Source organism: Tauraco erythrolophus, chromosome 14 (assembly GCF_009769465.1).
Source record: "Tauraco erythrolophus isolate bTauEry1 chromosome 14, bTauEry1.pri, whole genome shotgun sequence".
NCBI classification, from domain to species: domain Eukaryota; kingdom Metazoa; phylum Chordata; class Aves; order Musophagiformes; family Musophagidae; genus Tauraco; species Tauraco erythrolophus.
This window is the reverse complement of record NC_141478.1, coordinates 3,245,158-3,268,674: the sequence shown is the minus strand read 5'-3', so window position 1 is coordinate 3,268,674 and position 23,517 is coordinate 3,245,158. Positions and strand designations below refer to the sequence as shown.

The 23,517-nt window shown below is 51.3% G+C and overlaps 1 protein-coding gene across 1 annotated transcript in view; it reads right to left on the bottom strand.

Annotated features, from left to right (window-relative positions):
* IGDCC3 (immunoglobulin superfamily DCC subclass member 3) overlaps positions 1 to 14,906 on the bottom strand; it is a 107,641-nt gene extending 92,735 nt beyond the window's left edge. The window contains exons 1-3 of the mRNA XM_086620556.1: positions 14,897 to 14,906; positions 14,554 to 14,721; positions 3,201 to 3,506 (exon numbers count right to left, since the gene is read on the bottom strand). Of these exons, the coding sequence (XP_086476682.1) occupies positions 3,201 to 3,506; positions 14,554 to 14,721; positions 14,897 to 14,906 (484 nt within the window). The remainder of the gene's footprint in view (positions 1 to 3,200; positions 3,507 to 14,553; positions 14,722 to 14,896) is intronic.
* Between the last annotated feature and the right edge of the window lie 8,611 nt (positions 14,907 to 23,517).

Here is a 23,517-nt window from a genome sequence, read left to right as displayed (position 1 = left end):
CGGCCGTTACTATTGCTCAGAGGGTATCTTCATCCGCAGACAGCAAAGGCGTGCAACAGCTTCTGGCACGCACGAGGGAAATACGGCTCCTCGGAGAGACCCACGGAGACACAGCCAAGCAGTGCCTCCAGAGAACACTCTGCCTACAAAACTGATTTTAATTAAGACAGCTCGGAGTCATGCGAAATTACGCAACTGTCGTTAGGAGAAAGAAAAAAGATCTGTATCCAATAACCTGATCAGATTATAAAAACATGTTGCATTCCGCAACCTTTTAAACTAACACACCAGGGTTTGAACAGACGCAGAAATAGCAGGAGAAAAAAAATCCCAACTGGCGTGAGAGGCAGAGGGTGGAAATGCCGAGGGCCTCTGCTCAACTCAGTCACGCAGAGGCTTCTTGCACACTTGTACTTGTTCAGAAGAAGGTTACGCTACAAAAATACTGTCAACGTGTTTAGCACCTGACCTACTAATCCACAAACCAGCCAAGGTCCGCTTCCCTCCGCTGAGCATCTTCGGTTTATAATGATGACACACAGAAATCCCCCTGAATTCTAGTTGAATAAATGTAATGAGTCAATTTTTAGGAGGAAGGTTTTAACAAGTGGCCCCTCCACGGGGAAACCACATGCACCTCGAGCCCATCCGGGCCGCCCGCGCGGCGGCGGAGCGCAGCATATTCTTCCAGTTAAATTTTACTCAACGCCAAGTGTTGAAGTAAATTTGAAACATAAAAATATGATATCCAGCCCACATTTCCTGAATGCAAATATGTACATTCCTCCAAGCCAAGAAGATTATATTCCAAGCAATACTACAAAGCCACGGTCTGTAACGGTGATATGAAACTAACAGCCTGCCTTTGAAGACAGCGAAAAGTGCAGCAGAGCTCTCGAGGGGCTCCGGTCTGTCAGATCCCTTTTATTCCTCAGTAGCACGGCCTTGATCAACTTTCAAGATTTTTGTTTGTGAAACGTTTTTATTTCTCCTTCGCTTTTGTGTTCAGACGTCAGGCTCAGAGGGAAGAAGAGAGCAGCGTCGGGATGAGGTTTTACCCACCGGCAGTATTTACTCTGCTTCGCAAAGGTCTGCTTGGCGCTTGGGTTGGTGGGTTTTTTTTTCCCTTCCAGGCAGCCAGCACCCATTTCTTCCATGCGATGGTCCCCTCATCTCTAAAACGAGGATAATTACCCTCCTCCTCTGTTTGACTTGCTTATCAGGACTTGGGGCGAGGAAAATCGCTATCGCTTCTGTGTAACCACCCTGAGACAGGGGGGCTCGAGGGGACAACTGTGATTCATTCTTACCAGATTTCATCTACCTACAAGCCCAGTCCTAAGCGCAAGTGTGTGCTCCTGCGGTTCAGGCACGGCGGGAGAACTCGCCCTCGGCAGCAGGTTACATTTACCCACCACGTCCCGTCTTATTCCCATTATCCGCAGGCACCTGTGGCACTGAGGCCAGGTGCCCCGTGTTTTGTGCTGGCTTCACCCAGCCCTTTTCTCAAGGCTGGCAAGAAACCAAGCCTGAAGCCAGAACAGAGTCCAGAGCGTTTTCAACATGATCCCTTTTTCATTTCGATTCACGTGAAAGTACAGCTACAAAAGGAAACGCTATTCAGAGACACGCAGCACATCACATACATATTGATGCAGGAGCCGAGATAACAGTGTTTATCGACAATCCACTGTCCCACAGGTAATTCCTCCGGCTCTCACATCTCCTGTTTACAGGTCTGAGAAGTTTGACATGGCGCTTATACGTCAGCTGGCTCCCAGCTCATAAATGCCAGAGCCGTTCACCAAAAGTGCTCCAAGGTTTCGCACCACGAGACCGACGAGTTTGAGATCCAGCTGCTAATCTGGCATGGCCCCAAAGCCCTTGGCTCCTGGACAATGTCACTTCTTACCCGACTGAAAAGCTAGGTTTGCAGATGGCCACTTCATGCACTCGGGAATTGTTATGCACAAGGGCTGGAGTGTTCCCTTGGTGGGCTGCCAGCCGGCCCCAGCGCTGCGGGGAGTGGGCAGCAGCGCTCCGAAAGGCCCCTCAGTTTGGGGAGCGCAGCCAGGGGACTCCCCCCAACTCCAGACTTTGTCGTAGACTTTTCCTGCTTTGCACTGAAAAAATCACGGTGCGATTCACAAATACAACAGAAGTGGTAGTAAGTGGCTCGCGCAGAAAGAAGAGTGGTAGCCATCTCCCAGACAAGCTGGAGAACCCTTCAGTAAAACTTATTTAACAAGCCAGCATTTGGCCAGGTTTCGGGGCCGTACGGACACCCAAACTCACACCCGTGTATAAATTACACCCAGTAGCAACTTCTGCTTGAATGAAAAAGAATGATTAGCAGGATTAGCAGCTGCACTCCCAGGTGACCAAAGCTGGCCACCAACACAACAGGGACAGAAACCACCACGACACCTCAACTCTGCCACACCAGCCCGGGGACAAACACAAACCAGCAACCAGAGCCGGCAAGGGGGAGCCCAGCAGCCGGCGTGGCAGGAGACCCAAGAGGACCAACCGCTCTGGCCACAGCGATGTGACAGGCTAAGCTGGGTCCTGTGCAGAGCTGGAGTCACAGCCCGCCCTGGCCTTCTTCCTCCCCCACCTTTAAATTTCATTCCCTCGCTGACATTTTCATCTCTCTCCTCCTCCGGGCTCCCCCAGCAGACAATCTGTCTGCTGCTGTTAGCCTTGCCCCCAAAGGCACTGCCACGCCGGGTAGTAAATAAGACCTTGCTGCCTCCCCACTGCCTGCCTTAAATAACAAAATGAAGGAAACCGTGACCTTCGGAAGGTCTTTGCCGATGGTTTGGAAAGCGCTGCTTGCCGAGCAGAGCCCAGCCGTGCTGCACAGCAAAGGGGCGTCCAAACCCACCGCAGGAGATACACGAACCACGGACTACTTCACCGCATGACTGTGACGTAACTTACCCCTCTGAGACAGGGGATTTACTGCTGGAAGGTGGCTTTTCGTTTTCTCCCTGAGTTCTTCTTTCACACCCAAACAGCTACACAGATTAGATGCCAGCCAGATCCCCACGTCGGCTCCAGGTTCTCTTTTCCCCCTCTTTAATCCTCCCTCCCTGAACACCTGGCACCCACCACACTGCCTTCCTGCTTCCCAACAAAGCCAGTGCCCAATGTGGGATTGCCCCACGAGGTGCAGGTGGGACGATGCCCGTACTTACTTGCTGCCTGAATCTTCGCCTTCCGGCTCACCACCAGCCCGTAGTGGTTTTGTGCCATGCAGTCGTACTCGCCTTCATCCGAGGACCCATCTCCCCGGACCCTCTGGAAGCGGGAGACGTAGAGCGACCCGTTGGCCAACATGAAGGCATTCTCGCTGTCCACAATCATCACGCCATTCTTCCGCCACGTGATGGTGATGGGCTGGATGCCCTCCACCTGGCAGTAGAGGATCAAGGGCTGCTCCTGCACAGCTATGTCATCGCTAGGCTCCACAACAAAGGCCAGCTCGGAGGAACGGCCAAAATCTAAAATGAAGAGAGAAGGACAGAGTCAGCAATTAAGGACATTAAGTCAGCAATCCCCAAGAAGCAGCAAGAGCCAACTGCTATGGCAGCTAACAGGGGATGATGAAAACGTTTCGGATAGAGTGGGCTACAACAGGGCTACAGGGCGCAAGTGTTTTGGAGAAACACAAAACCCTTGGGCACACTTTGCCTCCCAAGGCTTTGCTATCAAAATCTCAGGGTGTGGTTTCCAAAGGCACAACCACAGACACAGACCTTCAGGGCTGCCTTCAGAGACTCCAGTGAAGAGGACGGCCAGGCACACCCCACCAGTGACTCGCCAAACCTCAGCTCCAATTCATACCCCCCTGCAGATTGCCTCTTCACCTCCCTTCGCCAGGATGTGGTAATAGGCGACAAAAACTTGCATAAGCACAGAGCATCAGCCATCTCACCCCAGGAGCAGAAGATTACACCAGTTCAAGAATCATAAAATCACAGAATCACATAATGGTTTCGGTTGGAAGGGACCTCAAAGATCATCTAGTTCCAAGCCCCCTGCCACGGGCAGGGACACCTTCCACTACACCAGGTTGCTCAAAGCCTCATCCAACCTGGCCTTGAACACTGCCAGGGATGGGGCAGCCATCCCCGTAACCAGGAAAAGAGGGGGCTTCACCGTGCCCCAGACCTCTTCGCGGCACAGCTGTTTGCCTCTCGCACCGTACCACCACATCCTTCTGTCGCTCTGGTCCCTTTCCCACTGTAACAGGCCAAGGATGGTGCTACTCAGTCCTTAACAAAGAGCAAGTTAAGTACCGAAATATAAACACGCAAGGTTCTGGCTCAGCGACACAAAAGGGTTTTGCAAAGCAATTACGCTAAATGACGTCAACGAGAGAGAAGCTATTGCAGAATTTGTACCAACACAGGCAAACCCTCACTTCCCATCATACAGATACATCCTGATTTCCTTCTTTTGCCAACAGAATGCCTAAATACTACAGCTCTGGTATTATGCTTCACTTGGTCCAGCACACCTTTTTAGGGTATAATTTGCCATACAGTCATGATTAGATGCTACAGAAAATGACACTAATAGAGCTACTGTTTAAAGATCGTCCAAAATACAGGCTGACATGAAAGACAAAAAGAGACCAAGAAACGGGAGTCATATAAATATCTGAAGAGTGTAACTGCAGGGATGGAGGTGATTTTCTTTTTTTTTTAAAGAGCAGCAATGGAGAAGAAATCCCAACAGAGTAAGAAAACTAGAGTTTCATGTGAATACAGGGAAAGCTTTTCTAGCGGTTCTCTTGTGCAACAGCCCCTCGATGGGTGAAGGTTTCCAGTCGCTCAAACCTGCGATTCAGCTTCTCCCCTCTTTCATGGGCTCAGGAGGGACCAACTCCACAGCTGCTCGTGGAATTGGGACGCACACGGGGAATTTCTCTTGGCAAACAGCAGTCACAGCACAGTCTTTGTAATGCCTGTCTCTAATACAGACCCACCAAGGACAGGATCCCACCGCTGTGGGCTCAGAAACAAGAGTGAAGAGCAGACCGTTAACGCATGGTAAAAATAAAAGAGATGAGAAGAGGCAGTTATCCTAAAGAAAAAGACGGGAAAAAAAAAGAAGTCTGTCTTTTCTGCTCTGCAAAAGAGATTTTTTTCTTTCTTTCTTTCTGTAAATCCCCATTGCTTTCTACGGCAACTTAAATTGGATTACGAGGGATAAACATTGAGTGCAACCTGAGCCGAGGCAGATGGACGGAGCAGACAAAGGCGGCAGGGGTAGTGCACGGCAGGTCAAAGGTACTGCCGTCAAGGTATGAGGGTGTGCAGGGAATGGACAAACTCTACTTAGTGACAGACACCTAAAACACACACTTTATTAACCCATTAAGTCTTAAAACGTCAGGCCAGCGCCAGCCATCTCAGTGATCTATCGCTCCCTGTGACTTCTTTTTTATGAGAAAGCCCTGGGGTCCTCTCGGCAAGTTAGACTACAGCCAGCACAAACCCATCAATTACTTTTTTTTTTTTTGGTGAAAATTAAGGAATTAGATGAATGCTCCGCATTTTTCTGCAAAGTGGCCAGAGCCTCAACGGCTCCTACCATGCCGGGGCCCCATTCCCTGCGTGGACACTCCTAGGAGTTAGGTAGGATGAGGACCCTCACGTCCTGCGCTGAACTGAGGGGGACTTCTGGCTCCAGAAAGATTGAAAAAGCTTTCAGGATTTAGCCTAACAGGCAATCAGAAAAAAAACTCCTAATGAAATAAATGCCCCGTCTTTCCCCAGCTCCCTTGTACTCTTAGATAAAATAACTTATTATTATATGTGCAATAAAAGGAAGAATCAACATAATTACATGCCCTTCCCACAATAGCTGTCATTATAATAACCATCATTAAGGCCCGTGATTGGAGATAATCATGTTTACCTCCATAAACATTCCATCTGCATCCTAACTCCAGGCTGCACAAGCAGCAGAAGTGATGACTCTCGTAATGTGGACCAGTGCCCTGAGACACACATCGGGGTAGGGACAGATTATGGCTGGTCCTGGGGTCTCCTCAGGCTGCAGTCAAGAGCAGGACTGTGCCTCAAGGCGTGACACTGCAATGGACAGTGTGCAAACAGGTCTGGAACCTACAGACATTTCACAGTGTCCAGAAAAAAACAAATTCCTCCTCAATGGATACTTTTATCATGGCATGCTTTTCTGACCTTAAAGAAATTCCACTGCCACTTTCCTGGGGCTTCAGGGCCAAGTGATCAACAGACCAAACACATGGGGAGAGGCAAGTCCACCTCATCTGGGGATCTGGCAGAAGACAAGCTCTGTCTTTCACCCCAAAATGGGCTTTCCATGCAAACTCAGCCAAAAGCCTCCCTTCTCCCCAGATATTTAGATGCTGAAATACATGGAGAGGCATCTGCTGCTCTTCAAAAGTCCCCATGCCTTTTCCTGGCACCATGGGCACATCAGACATCCTAAAGCTGCCTGTCTGCATCGTTAAGTAGATCTGAAATTGCCTTAAAAACCTGAGCTTTGGTCCTCAAGGGACTCAGGATCCCACTCTGCAAAAACCACACGTTCTATCTTCTATGGGGTAAATGTCTGAGTCTCACAAATAGGTAAGTCATTGGTGGCACGGCTGGCAAGAACCAAGCTGCCAAGCTGACCTGAGACTGTCTGTACCACCGTGGCATCACTGGTGCAAGGAAAGTGGAGCCCAGCAGGTCCCCAGCACGCAGCAAGCTCTGAGGAAGCAACCATGGGCTCTTCTCCAGCCAAAGACGACCCTGAAGCCAGCACTATTCCCTACAGCCCTCAGCCTCGTAGTCTAATTTTGGGGCACAGAGCGGGTTTGGTGAGAAGGATACCCCTCTCAATGCTGTGGTTCTACGGGGCATCGTGTTCCTGGAGGTTTTCTCAAAAAAGAATGAGGCCCTGGGATGCTGTACACCATCAGGAATGGGTATGAGAAACTGGTCCACAAACAGCCCAATCTAAGATTCATACAGATCCAATGTACAGCTGCTTTGGAGAGAACTGGGTGCAAGGCATGGTAGAAACGGGGCGCCTTACACTTTCTTTGTCCCCTTCTGAAGACCCCCTTCATCCACTTGGCTGTAACCATGGGATTGTTTGCATTAGAAGTGGTTTGCAAGGATCGAGCTTCAAACAGGGACGTTGGGATCTGGCCTTCAGAGACTGACACTGTGCGCTCCGGGTGTAGAAGGCAGACTCTGAATGCAGAGCCCTGCCTCCCTGCGATGCTCAGGATGAGAGACAAAGGGACAGGGACACTCATAGAGGAATCTCCATAGCAGGACAAGTAGGCTCCTGGCATTTGCTCTAGAGGTCAGCTCAAACAGGCTGGGGGGAGAGCACATACACAGCAAGGAGATAACGAGGGAAGAGAAGGAGCCAACTCCATCAGCAGGAATGCTGCAAAGTTGGAAGTAAACAACACTCTGAAGGCACATGGAAACAGTAAAAGTGCAATTAATTGAGAGAGACAGAGAGGAAATCGCCGAGGCCGCGTGCGTTCACTCGGAGACTCTGAAAGCCCCATCCCTTTCCAACTGCTGCGTATCCAAACCCAGCTCATCCCATGCAACGTCCTGGGTACCTCCGGAAATGGACTGCGAGGCAGCATGGCTCACAGCCACCCCTCTGCTTGAGGCAGAGACTGTAAAACTCAGCTCAGGGCAGCTCGAGTTGGTAGTTAGAGGCAGGGATGTCACGCAGGCAGCTGAGCAGACTGCCAGCCTGAATGCCAGCGGGCTGCACTGGGCAGCGCACGAGGGAAAATTGCTTTACTGTCTGCAAAAGGATGGAGGGAGGAAGCGTGACATAAAGGCCACAGGAAAATTATTGGAATCCTCATTCTACAAGTCTCCTTTTGAGAAGCATTTACCATCTCCCTGAGCAATACAATATGTGACTATATGTGCAAATATTTAACAAAAACTGCTTCCCCTATTGATCAAGCAGACAGGCATACTCAGAGAAACCAATTAGCACTTGTGCTTTTGAACCAAGAGATTTATTTAGTGCTGAGAGAAAGAACTTCCAATTAATGGGAAGCTTAAAAGACACTTTGAAGTACATTTAAAAAAAAAAATAAGTTTAATTATTTTTTACTTGACACTGTGATTCATGTTCAAAGCTTCAAAAGAACTTGTTCATACCCCAGCATTGTCCTTTTCCATTTGGGAAACACGATTTTGGCTTTCCCTCCTGTGCTTCTGAAAAACACAGCCACTAATCTCACCACTTTAATTAGCAGTGACATCCATCATGACGGACCTCAGACACATCACGGCTCATCCTGCACCCAGTCCGGACCCACAGCCAGCAAGGCCATCCCTGCCCCGGGAGCATGCCGTCCCGACAGATGAAGCCCATATTATTACTCCCTTTCGAGACAGGGAATATTAATCACAGAGAGATGAAGTGACCTGCCAAGGGCCTGGTCTGAGCTCGTGGCGAGGCGAGATATGGCAGGAGCTGTCAGGTCTACCCTGTTCTTCCCGGTGTGGCATCACCAGGAGCACCGGCAGGGAGACCGAGGCAGCCCCAGCTCCTCTCTCATCACACCGACAGCACGACCTTCACCTGCAAACTGCCTCTCATGAGCAGAAATTCACCCTCTCTCCTGATTTACTGTGTTTGTTCCCAGCATAACACAGCATAAATCAGCAGCGACGCACCGGCAAGCCTTACCATCACCGATGACAGCCACTCCAGTCCTGCTTCATTAAAGCCAAAAGAAGATGCACCTGGAGTCCCACGAGCTCAGGACCAGAGGTTTTTATAGGATGCAGGTTAATATTAGGACCAAAAACCTGGGTGCAGATTGAGACAGCCTTACAAAAACTGCCTCCTGTTCTTTCAGTGGTGGTTGGGGTTTTTTTAAAACCCTTCTGCAAATGAGAGGATGTGGAAGGAAAAGATATCTGGACCTGAAAGATGTTCTCCTGCAGGTTATAACAGGTTTCAGGCTGATTAAATTGGCAACCTAAAAATCCAGCTGGTGCCCCTTTAAATCTCCTTCAGGTTGACCCAGACCCTAAGGAGAAAAGCACTACACAGCAGTAAAGTGCAAATTGGCTCTTTAGGGCATCCAGAAAAATTTACATTTAAAGAAGAGGAGAATAGGCTGTAACAGGCCCAACATCTTGCTGGCAGTAAAGTTTATTAGCTCAGAATTTTTTATTCCCTTTCCTTTTGGACGGGAGGTTATATAAAGCGATTTTTCCATCAGGGCACATAAACCACATCCACTCGTTAAGCAATTGCAGGAGGTCTCTGTGGAGGACCATGACCTCTCGGCCACCTGATGCCAAGCCCAGAGATGCCCAGCATCACTGCCCTTGGTGGGGGCACAGATTTTAGCCGAGGAAGGCAAACACAGCCCAAAGAGCCAGAGAAGTGGCCCCAAATAATTTTCAGATGTTCAAGACCAGACTGGGCAAATCCCAGGAGGTCGCTTGTTAAACACAGCGTGGAAGCTGGAAGCACAGCACAAAGACCCTCTCCAGGACGAGCTACGAGTCCTCGTGGGCTTCCCCAGTCTCTAAAGAAGACACAGTAAAACCTGTTGGTATAGCTGGAAAGGGCAAAGGCCCTTCCCGAGTTAATTGCCCACAGTAGCTCCATCCACAGCGAGGCATCCAGGGAGCACGGCAGCAAGCCGAGCACTGGATGTGCCGTTACTCGCGTGCCCCATGTGTTTCGCAGCCCGGACCAGATCCGAGTCCCACCGCAGAGGGCATCAGTGACCCAAACATGCAGGAAACAACCACGCACAAGAGGACGGCCAAGGAAACGGCCAAGATGGGAATAGCTATGCCTGGAGCCGGGTCTCGCAGGCTTCAGCTCCCCAGGCTGCTCGAACACAGAACAGGGGGTTCAGCACCCAATGGGACTGGCTGTCCCCACGGTCGGTCCCTTGCACAGACCCAGCCGGGCACAGACTGGCCACGCAGTATGTAACGGTGCTTGAGGACCAAAGACATGGCAGCCGGGAGAAACATGAAGGCATGAGGCTGCCGAGAGAGTCACAGACACCCCAGCATCACGGTGCCAAAGCCACCAGCCAGCCCAGCCCCATCACCCAGTCCTTGAATTCAGCTTGAGTTCTGGTAGGCAGGACCGGATGGCGTGCGAGGAAAGGAAAGGCAAAGTCCTTCTGGAGGAAGAGAAGTTTCTGTGCACGTTGAAATCCTTAAAATTCTTAATTGCATCCAGGGGATTCAAAGGAAATGCAGCACTGTCTCCTCCCTGCCATTCCCACTGCCTTATCACCTCCCACCCTGAAATTTCGGACGGAGGAAAGCATCGCCTCGCTCCTCTCGAGGAGCCGAGCACCGCTCCGATCCCTGCTCGCTCCAAAACCAGAGCCGTTTTAGCGAAACTCCAGCACTTCTCTCCCTTTTCACGTACTCTCAGGTTTCAGCAGCAACGACCCTTTTGCAAAAGCATCTTCGCAACTCAGCAGAACCACACGCCACAACCCGCATCCTCCTGACCCGCCATCAGCTTCATCAACACAATCACACCTGCAAGAACGCACAGACACACACACACAAAAAAAAAGGCAGCAAATCCTTGACTCTGCTCTGAAACTCTGGTTTTAAATTACCAACACAGGAGCGGGTCTGGGTTGTGAAGTGACCAGGCTCCTCTTGAGTGGAGGGTGTGATACAACAGTGACATTTGATATAACAGCAAGGCCAGATGCGTATGCCGTGTGCTTTCCGTGGTACGCTCCCCTATTTGCCTCTCTCTTCTCTTAAAGTGCAATTATTGACATGTTCGCCGGCTTAACCATCAGTTTTATATGCTTGCCAATGACTCCTGAACATGTGTAAACAATTATTTTTATTTTCTTGCAAAACCAAAATGTTGCATATTCTTTTGGATAAACGGACTCGGGTAGATTTTCATGAGCCCTGCTACATAATTTATTAGTTTCTAAACTCTGTAAAACTAAAAGCTCCAGTAAAGTTCAAATAAGTTCGTGATTTCAAAGTAATTTTGAACGGACTATTCCTGCTCCTGCCCAATGTTATTCGGTTGATTTAAATGGGAATTCTTAATCTGCAGAGCGGGGCTCCTGCCTTGTTTTGTTAGATCAAATAAAAGGATAATATCCGGGGTCAGAAGCCCGGGAACGCAAGGCATGAAATATTGGGGGGGGGGGAAAGAGGGCATGGAGAAAAGCATCTTCTGTCACAGGCTGCAAAACGAAGTGCCTGGTCTGCTTGAACGCGTGCTGGATCAGCTCACTGCTCCGGGGGGAAAAGCCGGATGCCGGCAGCAGCTCCGCACAAGCTCCGTTGGACACTGCTCCCTGCCTCGGGGCCCCATCCTGCTCCCACCAGAGACAGTGCTGGATCCTAACGCTGCGGGTCCAGCCATCCCGGCGTGGTGGAGAAACATTTCAAGGCAGTGGGACGGGGAGGCACGGGGGGAGCAAAGTCCCAAGGGTTTGTGAAGCGAGGGGCTGGCGTCGCACAGGATCACTGCTTGGCACTTCACATGGGACTCTCCAGAAGCAAGGAAATCAGAGGGAAAATAAGTTCAGGCAGATAGAAAAGAGGGAGAGAGGCTGTCTCATTTGCACACGCAAAACAAGAGCGGGTTTGCAGCTCCGCGCTGGGCAGTGTTGCTGCTGAGCTGCTCCGCTCTGTCCCATGCCGGGCTGATCGCACCAGGGTACGTGGAGCAAAACCAGGATGGAGTAGGAAGGAGAGGAGCACAGAATCAGGCTGTAACCTTGGATATGGGGCCCTCTGCCCAGCTCCTCTCCTTGGGATCCACTTCCAGCTCCTAAGCGACTGTGGGAGCTTGGGTGTGCAAGGTCCAGAGCCCGACAGGTAATAAGAAGAGGAGCAATTAGACTAGTTTAGGATTTCTAACTCCCTGTGCAGAGGGCAGCAGGATGGATCAGGAGGGGACCAACCAGCCCTATTCCCCTCTCTATCAGCTGGCTTTTAAATACTTCCACTGAAAAGTTAGTTTTGGCCCCAGCAGACATTTGCGTGCCACTGGCGTGGGTGGCTGCACACTCGCACCCCTGCGTGAGCCTCGCACCCAGCACGGGTCTCAAACGCGGTGCACGAGCACACGGTTGTGAGACCACCACCCCATGTCACCGACCGTTCCCGCATCCACCACGCGGGAAAACCACGTCCCAAGATTCTCCTGTTGAACCCCCCGAGAGAGACGAAGCCCAAACGTGGGCTTGAGTTTCATGCAGCATCTCTGAGTGTTACTGGGGAAAAATGACACCAGATACCCTCCACATATATCACGAAAAAAGACGGAGTATTACACCAATTTAGGAGAAAGCAATCCTTTTTTTTTTTTTTTTTGCGTCTAAAAAAACAAAGCCACACAGAGCAGGAATTAGTGAAAGCTTATAGCTTCAATAATTTAGAAGTTAAGCCTACTTAAATATAAATGACGATGTTTAATTCCAAGGCTGTTACTGAGCAGAGCCCGGGAGCCTCTGGTATCCTATGCCTGCCTTTGAATGCCGGGCTCAGCAATAACAGACAAAAGCTGTCCACTACCCAGAACAAAGAGCTCCAGGAAATTAAAAAAAAAAAAAAAAGAGAAAGAAAATACTGTCTCGCTGCTGAGCCCACCCCAGCACACTGACCACCAGCTCCCAACGCCTGGTTCCCAGTGGCCAGGCAAATGTTTTGGGGAGTTTTGAAAAGCGCAGGGATGGGAGTGGAGCATCCCGTCCCGCACAGCACCGCTCCCGCCGCAGCATCCGTCCCCGCGGCGAGGCTTTCCGCTCCGGCGCTGATCGACATCAACGCAGGAGGGTTTATTAAATTCAACAGAGCGCAGAAACGCGTTACCTCGCTGTTAACCACGTCGAGAGCGTAAAAACCAACCAAGGGGGGAAAAAAAAACACCGTCAGAACAGACAAACTTTTAAAGTGCAGCCAGGCACTCTGAACTGGGGCCAGCAAAACACACGCCAACGTCAGGAGCCGCTGCCCTGCCCAGTCGCAGCATAAACAGGCATTTTAGACAGCGGCGAACGATAAACTAGACACAAACTCAACTTTAACTGAAGTTTTGCTTTCAAAAAGTCACTTCTTTTCCTGTCCTTCCCCAAGAAAGAAGTACTTTTTCAACTCTCCTCGTTGCACTGCTGCATACCCAGGAATCTCAAGAGATTAACGAGACCTGCCTCGTTACATCCACTTCACAGATAACTTATATTTTCCGCGAGTTACACCGGCTTCTCCTCCTCGCCGTGGCTGCTACAAACCACGTGGCGAGATTTATTATGGGAATAGCCCACAGCCTGGTTTCCTAAACACTCCGGCAGATAATCTCCGATTAATCTAACACACGCTTTTCTCCCTCTTGACCATGCTGGGCTGCTCGCACATTTTTTAAACAATTCCTACTTTGCTTTATCCTTAAGGCTGCTAAGTGAAGAGGAGGCAGGAGGCACAGGGATATTTCGCTGCAAAACAGCATCTTTCTCCGATTAGACCGACGCTTAAGCAGCGTCACCAGCAGAAGGAAAATATTGCAATTTATCAGCCCGGCCATGTGCACAGTAGGTCCAGGGAAAAATCCCTTTGATGTTTTTGTAGTTCAGCCCTGGTGCGGTGGGGGGTGTTACCGGTTGCGGCTGTGTGAACCGAGCCAGGCATTACGGGAGAGCACAATACTTGAAGGTTGAAAGTAGCTCGCCATCATCCCTGCAACTTGCAGCCCAACATCTCTTTTCTGTACCCACCACCTTTTGCTGACAAACGCGACTCGTTGGCGCGGGCGCTGCCTCCCGCTCACATCGCCTGCGATGATTGCGGGTCTGCTCTCTGGGCACGGATGCCCAGCCCGGCCACCACCCCGACAGCCACCCTAGCCCTCCCCAACGCCAGCCACGGGGGCCAGGGTCCCACAAACACCACGGTCCCCTCCCCAGAGTCCCCCATACAAGTGGGGTTTCCAACGAAAAACACCGCTCTGGGGGAGCACTTGGGGCTGCCCGCGGATGAAGGTGCTGGATGGGCTGATGTACAAATCTGCAGCCGAGAGCCCCGACCCCAACGTGCCTTCCCGGAGGGACGAGCCCCCCGCTCCCGCAGAGGGACGTTAACAGGGCGGGCGACACGAACAGCCGCGGCCGCAGGCGGAGGCACGCGTGTGCTGGAGCCGCGTTCGGTCCCTCCAGCCGCCGGTTCAGCCTCCGCGGCGGCCCGATGCCCCGGGGACGGGCTGAGCGCGGTGCTGGGAGTGACCGGAGCGGCGTGCGGGGTTGGGACCGGCTGCGGACGAGCGCGGGGGAGCGGGACCCGCCGCGGGGCTCAAGAGGGACGCGGGGGAGCGGGGATGAGCACAGCCCCGGCCATCACGGGGGTGATGAGGGGACGCGAAGCGCGGACGGGACCGACCGACCGACGGCGACCGAGCGAGGGGCGAGGGCGGCGGGGAGCAGCGCCGGTGCCGGGCGCGGCGGCAGCAGGTCCGTCCCCCTCGCCCGCTCCTCAAGCCCGACCCGGCTCTTACCTCCGCGGCAGCCGAGCAGCAGCAGCAGCCCCAGCAGGCAGGCGGGCAGCGCGGAGCCCGGCGGAGCCATGGCATCCCGGGCGGGCGGGCTCGCCTCCCTGCGCCCCACGGGGAGGGAGCAGCCCGCGCAGGAGGGAGCGAAGGAGGGAGGCGAGACCAGAACCACCCCTAGTTGGGGGGAGAAAAAAAAAGAAAGGTGGGGGGGAAAAAAAAAAAAAAAAAAAGCCAAAAAGCGGATTTCAGCGCTGCTCCCCTCCGCGCGAGCACGCCGCCGCGCCGGGCGGGCGGGGGGGCGGCGCTGAGGGAGCGGGGCCGGCGGCGGGCGGGGACGGGCGGGCAGCGCCTTGCGCCATCTTGCGCATCCGCCGGGCCGCCGGCAGCGCCGCGCAGGGTCCGGCCGGGCCGGGGGACCGGGGGGCGGCCACGCGTGGGGACGGGATCCCCCGGGATCCGCGGGCTCTCACCGGGGGTTTATCTCACTGGGGTCGCCTCATGGGGCTCCCCTCATGGAGCTCCCCTCACCACAGCCTCTTCACCGGGCTCCCCTCACCAGAGCCACCTCATGGGACTCTCCTCACTGGGGCCACCTCACAGGGCTCTCCTCATGGAGCTCCGCTCACCGGAGCCCTGTCCCCACAGCCCCCTCACGGGTCTCCCCTCCCTGGTGCCCCGTCATGGCCTCCCTCAGGCACAGCCGTGAGGTGCTGTGGGTCCCGCAGCACAGGGGAGCCCTTCGGGGGTCCCGGATGGCCCCGCCATGCCCGGGGGATGGCAGCTAGTGCCAGGCTGTCCTGAGCTCGTGGTAACAATATGGGAAGGAGGTTCCTTGCTCTCTCCTGCCCATCGCTGCTCAAAGCCACCCAGTGCCAGCAATGGTGGCCGGGTCTGCCGCAGCGGGCGAGCATGTGGTCCCGTCTCTGAGCCCCTGTGGCTGTTCCACGGGACCTGCCTCGTGCCTGCCTTTAGGGATGGCACCCGAAAATCTGGCGTTAAACCAAGGGAAAACACTGCTGAGGCAGCACAGCTTCTGGCTGGTTCTGCCAAGCATTTCGCTTTCGGGCTTTGGTTTGAAGAACAAAACCACCCACTGAGGTGGTTGGCAATGTGGAGGTGACTGGTGTCTGCAGGAAGCAGGGTGGTGGGATTGCAGAGCAATGGCCATGAGGGGATCCCATCTCCAGGAAGTTCCTGGGGACAGGAACGGAGAAGAGCTTGGCTTATCCCACCTTGGTGCTCCTCATTTTAAACGCTATCGTAAGGTGACTTACCCAGATCAGTCCCACAGATGTTGGACCAACCAGCTCACCGTTGAAGAGACACCAGTGAGGAAGGACCTGCTAAAGGATGAGTCTGCTCCTAAATCCTGACACAGCCCTCGAGGTAATTTTCCTCCTGGCACGGAATGAGAATAATGTGTCCCGACGCGGTGCTCAGCCCCAGCACCCACATGCTGCGGTCCAACCAATTCTGCCCAGTCCCTTCACCCACGTTCTCTGCAAACACATCACCATCAGCAGCAAAAGTCACCTCTACAATGACAGCTCAAAGTCTTTTGTGGTGTTTGTTTGGGGAAAGAACAACTAAAAATGAAAAAAAATAACAGATCCTAACTCGTTTATTTTTTCAGAATAGAAACAGAGCTTGATGGACTGGGTTACTAAACCCTGTAACCGTGCCCAGAAACCTGGTGAAAAACCCTTTGTAAAGACGAGCAATGCATGGCTCTCCTGGATGGTGCACCCTGAGCATGTTGGAGTCGGCTAACGAGGAAAGAAGACGTCACTACATCTGCACCACATTAAAGCTTCTCTCATTTAGCAGCGGGCTGAGCTCTACGAGGTTGCTTTCAGCCAGGGAAGAATTTGCTCTGGCTCCATCAGCCTCTCAGTAACATCTGAATTTCTGCGCCGTCCCTGACCTTTTGGCACCGACCCTGCTCCTGTTCCCCAGTGTCTCACTGGCTCCTGCCGTGGGGCCCCGCCAGCATTTCTGTGACACTCGCAGCCGTCCTGGGCTCGTGGCAACTCCTGGGATGCTGCGGCAGCGAGGATGGCTTGTGGGAATTAATAACTCCCAGGGAAATGAAGCGCCATGTGTTTTACGGGGCTTGTTTTTCCCCAGAAACCACAGATTTCGGGTGCTTTTGCTCCCGTGTGCAGGCGATGGCAGCAGCAGGACCCAGGAGCCAGGGGAGGTAGCTATGTATTTAGGGCATCACCGAGTTCAGCCCTGCGTCTTGCAGATGACACTGGTGACATCATTGGTGTCACATTCAAAAATCACAAGTGCAGGCGGTCCTGCCAAACAACAGGACTCACGTGAAAAGCTATATGATTTTTAAAGAAAAATGCAGGTTTGGGGCTCTCCTTAGAGCCACCTGAGAGCTGGAATCTGGCACACTCGTGTTTTTCTTTGCTCCTCTGTAACCGTGAGGCCTTAAAAAAATTGCTTTATATTGGAGGCAGGAATTTCCTTAAATTTTCTTATCACACTGTGAGCAGAAGTTGGAAGCAGTGGGGTTACAGGAGTGATGGTGCCCAGCCCAAATGGAGGATCCAAACCCCTTCCCTGCAGAGCGGTTGTGGAGTCCATCCCTCCGTCCTCCCTCCTGCAGAGGGGCACAGGATCTGTCCGTCCATCTGTCCAAGGTTATCCTTCGTGAGGGTCAGAGGGTGTCACTCACCCCTTCCACAGCCAATTTCCATCAGCTGTAATAGTGCTCCTGGTTTACACCAATTAACTGCCAACTGAGGTCCCCAAGACACCATTAGTAGTTTCAGCAGATGAAGTGGGAGATTAACTTGTCTGAATTCACTCCATTTATTATTCCATGTGTAATTGTGGTTTCCCTGTCTGCTCACAGCCTGGGAGCTTTTCACTTGCGTACATACACGTGGGGTTTTAGCATCCGTTTCATGGTCAGTGAGCAACAGGGAGGGGAGCCAAAATCGTGGCACCCACCTCGAGGCACTGAGCTGAGAGCTGTCCCAGCAGTGGCGGGACAGCCCCGCCACATGCTCCTGGAAGCTGCTTTCCCCAGCAAAAACCCTTTTCCACACACTTTCGGCTGTATAAGGACACAGGTGTTGTGGTGGCAGGGGCCAGTGCTTGTCACTAGACCGTGGGGATGCCTCCTGGCGCTTCCTTGCCTGGCTGAGGAGGAGCTGTGTGTTCTCCATTAACTGAAAAGGATCGTGCCACCGATACGGCAGTTTTGTCATCAGTGGAGATGAGCGTGGGGAGCCAGCACCAACGGTGAAACCCACACCATCGTACCTGCCACGCAAATCCTGGAGGTCTCACTGTGCTGGTGTAACCGCCGCTTCAGTGCTTTGCTGGAGGGCAGGAGGTTGGAGCAGTCCCTGTGAGATGCTGTTTCCACCACTGGTGTTCGCTGAGCGTCCGTGGAGCATCCCCAGCCACCTCGCTGCATCACACAGCCCATCGCCGAGTGCTGTCTCGTTTCCCAGGGAGTTGAGCTGGGCAACGTGCTGCACCGGGTGCTTGTAACTCACCAAGTTACCCGAGATCACACGAGACCCCAGCCTGCTGTAGCAATATCCCCATCTGCATCGTAGCGCAGCATACTGGGGCAATAAAGGTTGGGAAGAGAAAGAAATGCAAACAAACTTATCTTCACTTCTCCATGGTCCCGGCTTCACGTATCCGCTGTGTCCATCCCTCTGCTCTGTTCAGCCACGTGCCGCCCTGTTTGCAGCCACCCCACTCGGCAGCCTCCCACCAGCGTCTCATGCTGCGAACCGAGAGCTGGAAGTGGGATCTGCAGTCACCTGTCACCCGCCAAGGTCCTTCCTTGCTCCTTGGTGGGGTTACCTGTCACCAGCAGATCAGAGTTATGCAGTCTGACAGAGTTCCCTTTAACCACTATCGGAGAAGACTGTGCTAAGTGCAGATTTATTACCTCTGTAATGCAGATAAAATGAGATTTTATGGCTCCGTAGTCCTGGCAGCATAAAGTAATAACAGAAACTATCTACTCAAGTAGGGAATGAATCCTAGGAAGAAAGGGACATGCATGGGAGGTTAATAGTGTGTCCTCAAGCACTGCTAGATATCCCCTCGCCAATCTCGCTGGACTCAAGCCACCGAGCGTTCAGCCCAGGAGAAGTCTCACCACGTGTCTGCTGGATGCTTCAACTTATTTTTCACATTAAAAAATTCCCTAGAAAGATAAAACATGAAACTGGACATTTTTTTTATTTTTTTCTTATAGGAATCAGTTGAAAACTGAGCAATGAGCAAGCATCAAGAAATGCCTAATGGACCCAAATTCCACCCACGCCTGAAATCCCTCAAGAATCCCTAAGGAACCAGGTACCCACCGCCATCCCGTGTTCCCAACTTCCACAGTTATGAGCTCGGGCACTGAACTAGCAGGAGGATGAATCCCAGGTCCTGCTCCCACCGCTGCTTCCCACCAGTGAGGTACGACCTTGCTGTGGAAGGTGCTCCACCGTGCCGCCCGGCTCTGCCAGCTGCAGGGCCTTGCTCAGATCCATCCAGAAGGGAGTTACTCGGATAAGCAGGAGGCTGGATTTCAGCTGTTAGGAATTGCGTGCACAGGCCCCTGCCACGAGGTACAGCTCTGGCCAGGGACGCGTTACGGGTCCATCTCCAGCAATCCCGTGCAGGCACAGAGCTCTCCGGCCATCCTCTCTGTGTTTTGAGGGGCAGGGTACGGCCCAGCACCTAAAGGCAAATTTTCCAGGGTCCAGCCATGCCAAGCACAGCTGCAGGATCAGCCTTCTACAAGACGACTTCTCTGAGAGCTGTAAGAAGCTGAACTGTGAGACAAATTCCACTCTTTTTTAAAAATATTTTATTAATAACCCATTAGTTAAGGAATATAAGGACAATGTCTTCTTACACTTTAACACTAAAGAGTATTTGTGGAGTAAGAACAGTCTCTGAAGAAAGAAAGTTATAACTGAGTACAGCATGGAACCCAACACAGACACAACCTTCAAACGAGATCAAGTTCTGGTTACACATCCTTATGCACTGTGTAGAAAATCAAATGAAATTTAATTTTAAAATACAAGCAAGGGAATACAATAACAGAACCAGATCGTAGATTTCTGCTGGACTAAACGCCTCTTTTCTAAAAAAAGTATTGATTAGAAAAGACGCAATGATCTCTTCAAAACATCTATTTCTACTGAGATCAAAAACGGATACAGTGCTCTGTTAAGACGGTTGTTTTCTTACACAGCATATTTCATCGGCTGATCTCGGGATTGTTAGCTAGTAACATAAAAAAATCTCAAAACCTAGATTACAAATTATCTCATTTGAACTATTTAAACCAGAACCTTGCTGTCTGTTAAGTAAGAAATCAAATCAACACAAAGTTGAAAGAGATTTTTATCCACGTCACGTGTTTCAGGTAATATGGAATTAAAAGAAATAAAAGGATGAGAATTGTGACTCTCGCAGCAGCACGGGGAATATACAGTTACGTAGCCAAACGGTAACATTAATACTACAAAATTATGCCAGTGAGAAAAACCTGACATTTTAACAATGTAAAACAAGATACACCAGCAAAAAGTTGAACAGCAATAATCTTTAGTGTTACTGAAAGGAAGAAAAGGGAGAATAGGAGCCTGATGCGTAGGAACATAATTAAGTATGACAGGTAATTAAAGGTATCAACAGTTTGAGTGTCTGTGAGAAAGCTGCAAGAAAGCGACTTATTTCATGATAAAAAAATATACGCACTGGTTGTTTCAGCTTTACACACAAAATGGGTATTATCTGTCTTCTTCGATTCATTTCTAGCTGCGACCAGGAAGGTCCCACGCACGCTGAGGACAGGAGGGACCTGGGGTAGGGCTGCGTTGGACAAGGACACCCAGCGCTCCACGTGGACACGCGCTCGCACCGAGGACAGCTTCGCTACTGCCGGGCTCCGAGGAACTGCCTGGATGTCTGGAGCTGAGGTCTGGAGTACCAGTCCACAGCCACTGCAGAACCTGGACATCCAAATGCTGCCAGTTTCACACTCTGGTACAATTTGGTGGGTTGTAACAAGATCAGAATACGTGAGGAGACAAAGTACATCCGTGATTCTGCGTAAGCAGAATTGTTTGCGCTCTGCTGCATCTCCCCCAAAGCTCTCAGAGCACGTAACTAACTTGATGGTTTCCTTGATGGTGACCCAGGTGAATGGTGCTGCGCCGTGCCTGCTTGTGTTGGCTGCAGTGGCAGCAGGGATAGATTTTAGGCAGATTAGCAACGCTCACCCCATGGCTATACGATGGCTGAAGTCAGTACAGACAAAGCAGATGAAGGAGCGCCACATCAGCCCCTGGGCTAAGCTCCATCTCCACAGGCCCCTGGATGGAAAGGTCATGGCTGGTAACGTGACCTGCCCCAGGTACAGTGTCACAACGGGGAGCCAGGAGAACTCCGGTGCCCGAGCCGTGCCCAGTGCTGGTCAAACTCCCCCCAGCACTGCGATGCTCAGCGAAAGCGGTCCTTCGGCATGCTCGCATGCTTGCAGGCAGGTGACTTGGTTTTGGAGGTGAAAGGAAGTCTCCAGGGGTTCCTCTGGAGTGAGCTTTTCGAAGAAGGGCCCTTCTCCCTTTCGGCACGTCAGCAGTGGCAATGTGGCTTGTACAGGGTCTGTTCTGTCACCGAGGAAGGGCATGAAACGAACTGCCAACGGAGGTCCAGCTGTGGAAAACTGCCCCGCCCTCCTCAGCTGGAGGGTTTATACCTCTGGAATTGCATCCGCTCCCACAGAACTGGGAATTGCCCTTATTGCCTGCAATAACACTTCACTGCCTTATCTGTAACCCTGGTAAGTCATTAGTTTCAGAGTCTTGTGGCAGGGAGTTCTGGAGGTTAATTATGCACTTCCTCTGCCCAGTTACGACTTCTTGCCTTTCTAGCTCCCCGCTCTGGCAGTGCACACACGCTGACTCGTGCCCAGCCTGCTCAATGCCACTGATTTCCAGTCTCTGTGCCACAGCCTTTCAGAGTCGCAGTGCTTCAGAGCACGGAACAGCGTTTCTGAGACTCCTCAAGACAGCAAGCAGCAGCTGGAGCAACAAAGCAAGTGCCATGAGCAGCAACACAGCCATTTACCAGAACAGTGTGTCATGCTGGGAGGAGATGCTGTAGGACGGGGAGAGGTGGAAGCTCCAATACCTTCCCAACAGGAGGCTTGGAGGTAGTCCTCTGCTGAAGAGCCGGAGCTAAAAGGGTTTGATGGAGGATTGCAAGGACATGGGCTGGTCCAGCTCAGCTCCAAACATAGGGCATGCTGTGACATGGCTCTTCACAACAGAGGCGGGCACAGGATGCTGGTGGAGCAATGTTCTTGTTGCAAGCAGTGGTACCTCAGTACAGATTTTACCACAAAAAAAAACAAAGTCTAAAGCCACTTGCAGGATCTCAGAACAGCACACAGCTCCCCATACAGCTTTGGGGGAATTTTGGCAGGAAAAGAGGGAGATGGGCATCTTTTCTCTCATTTTTTAAGAAACAAATAGCCAGATGTCTGAATCCTCCAGGGAGGCAGAACATTTACCAAACATCCAATGAACAGTTACCGATCCTTGTTACCCTTGAGGGTAACAAGGGTCCAACTTGTAGCATTCACAGTCAAACTCTGCAAGTCTGGAAGAGGGCAGAGACAGGCTAAAGAAAAGGTAGAGAAAAGTTCACCCAACGCCAGAAGGCCAGGCTGAGAGACATGTCAGCAGTAAGCAAACAGTGTTGGCAAGAAAGAGTCACTAGATGATTTTCAAACGTTATCTGTAATAAAACCAGACAGACTGGTATGAGAGCAAAGATTTGACTTGAATTTTTAAGCTCTTGTGGTGCTCTGGTCTTCAAAAAAAAAACAAAATAAAAAGCACTTTGGCCCGGACTGTCAGAAGTGACTCGAAAATTTCACCTGTTCATCAAAAGCCTTCAGTGAGTCCACTGCTTACAGAAGGCTGAGAGCTGCTCTCTGGAAATCAGAATCATCTGAGATGTCTCCACTTGGGCACAAAAATCCCCAAACAATAGATGTCCCCAAGATCACAAGTTACTTTTGCAATTGTTGGTTCTTTTTTCTCTTTGCTAGTACAAGCTTCTTAAGGAAAGATGGATCGACACCCCACCAGATGAAGCAGTCTCCTTCAGCCAGCTCCTGCAAAACCCAGTCCTACAGAGAAACACAACCCAACTCTCCAGCTGGAGGGAAGGTGTCTGACAGCAATACTTAGAAACAAAGCAAGAGCGACATCAAATCTGCATTAAAAACGAGTCAACAACCAGTGCAAACATATTCTTTAGAAAAAGGCAGTATAAGAATAAGTTAAAACCTATAATGGACTATAACAAAAGAGTAGATCTACTGCTTTTTTTCTCCAACAGACATGAGGTAGTTGTGTTGTTAGGGAGGAAAAAAAATAAAGAAAGAGAGAAGTAGTAAAAATGCTACTCTATACCACACACTACTCCACTTTATAAAATTAAATAATATAAAGATGTTCCAAGGAAATAAAAATACATGTTGTACATTAAAAGGACAGATGTGTACCTAAAATATTAGGTACAAGAACCTACGTAAAACAAAGTCCAGGTTGGTGAAACGACCCAGACGCTGAAGAAGGTTCTATATAGTACAAGTTGTTAGAGGCACTCGTAGAGTGTGTAATAAAAGGCCACTACATCAGCCTGCTAGTGGTAGTTACTGCGGTAGCACGCAAAGAGAAGCCTTATCATCCTTTTAACCACGGGAGGGCAGAAAAGGCTGGTGGTTACAGCTCGCTGCGTTTGTTTGTGTTGGCTTCCACCCCCTCGTGGGACTCCTCTGACAAAATTCATCCCAACTGCGAGGCGGTAGGTAGTGCCAAGGCGCTGCCTGGTGAAGAGACGGTTGAGAAGAATCGCTCGGTGTACCCTGCCTCTTCCCAGCATTAGAAGATGCTTTGCCAGTCGCCT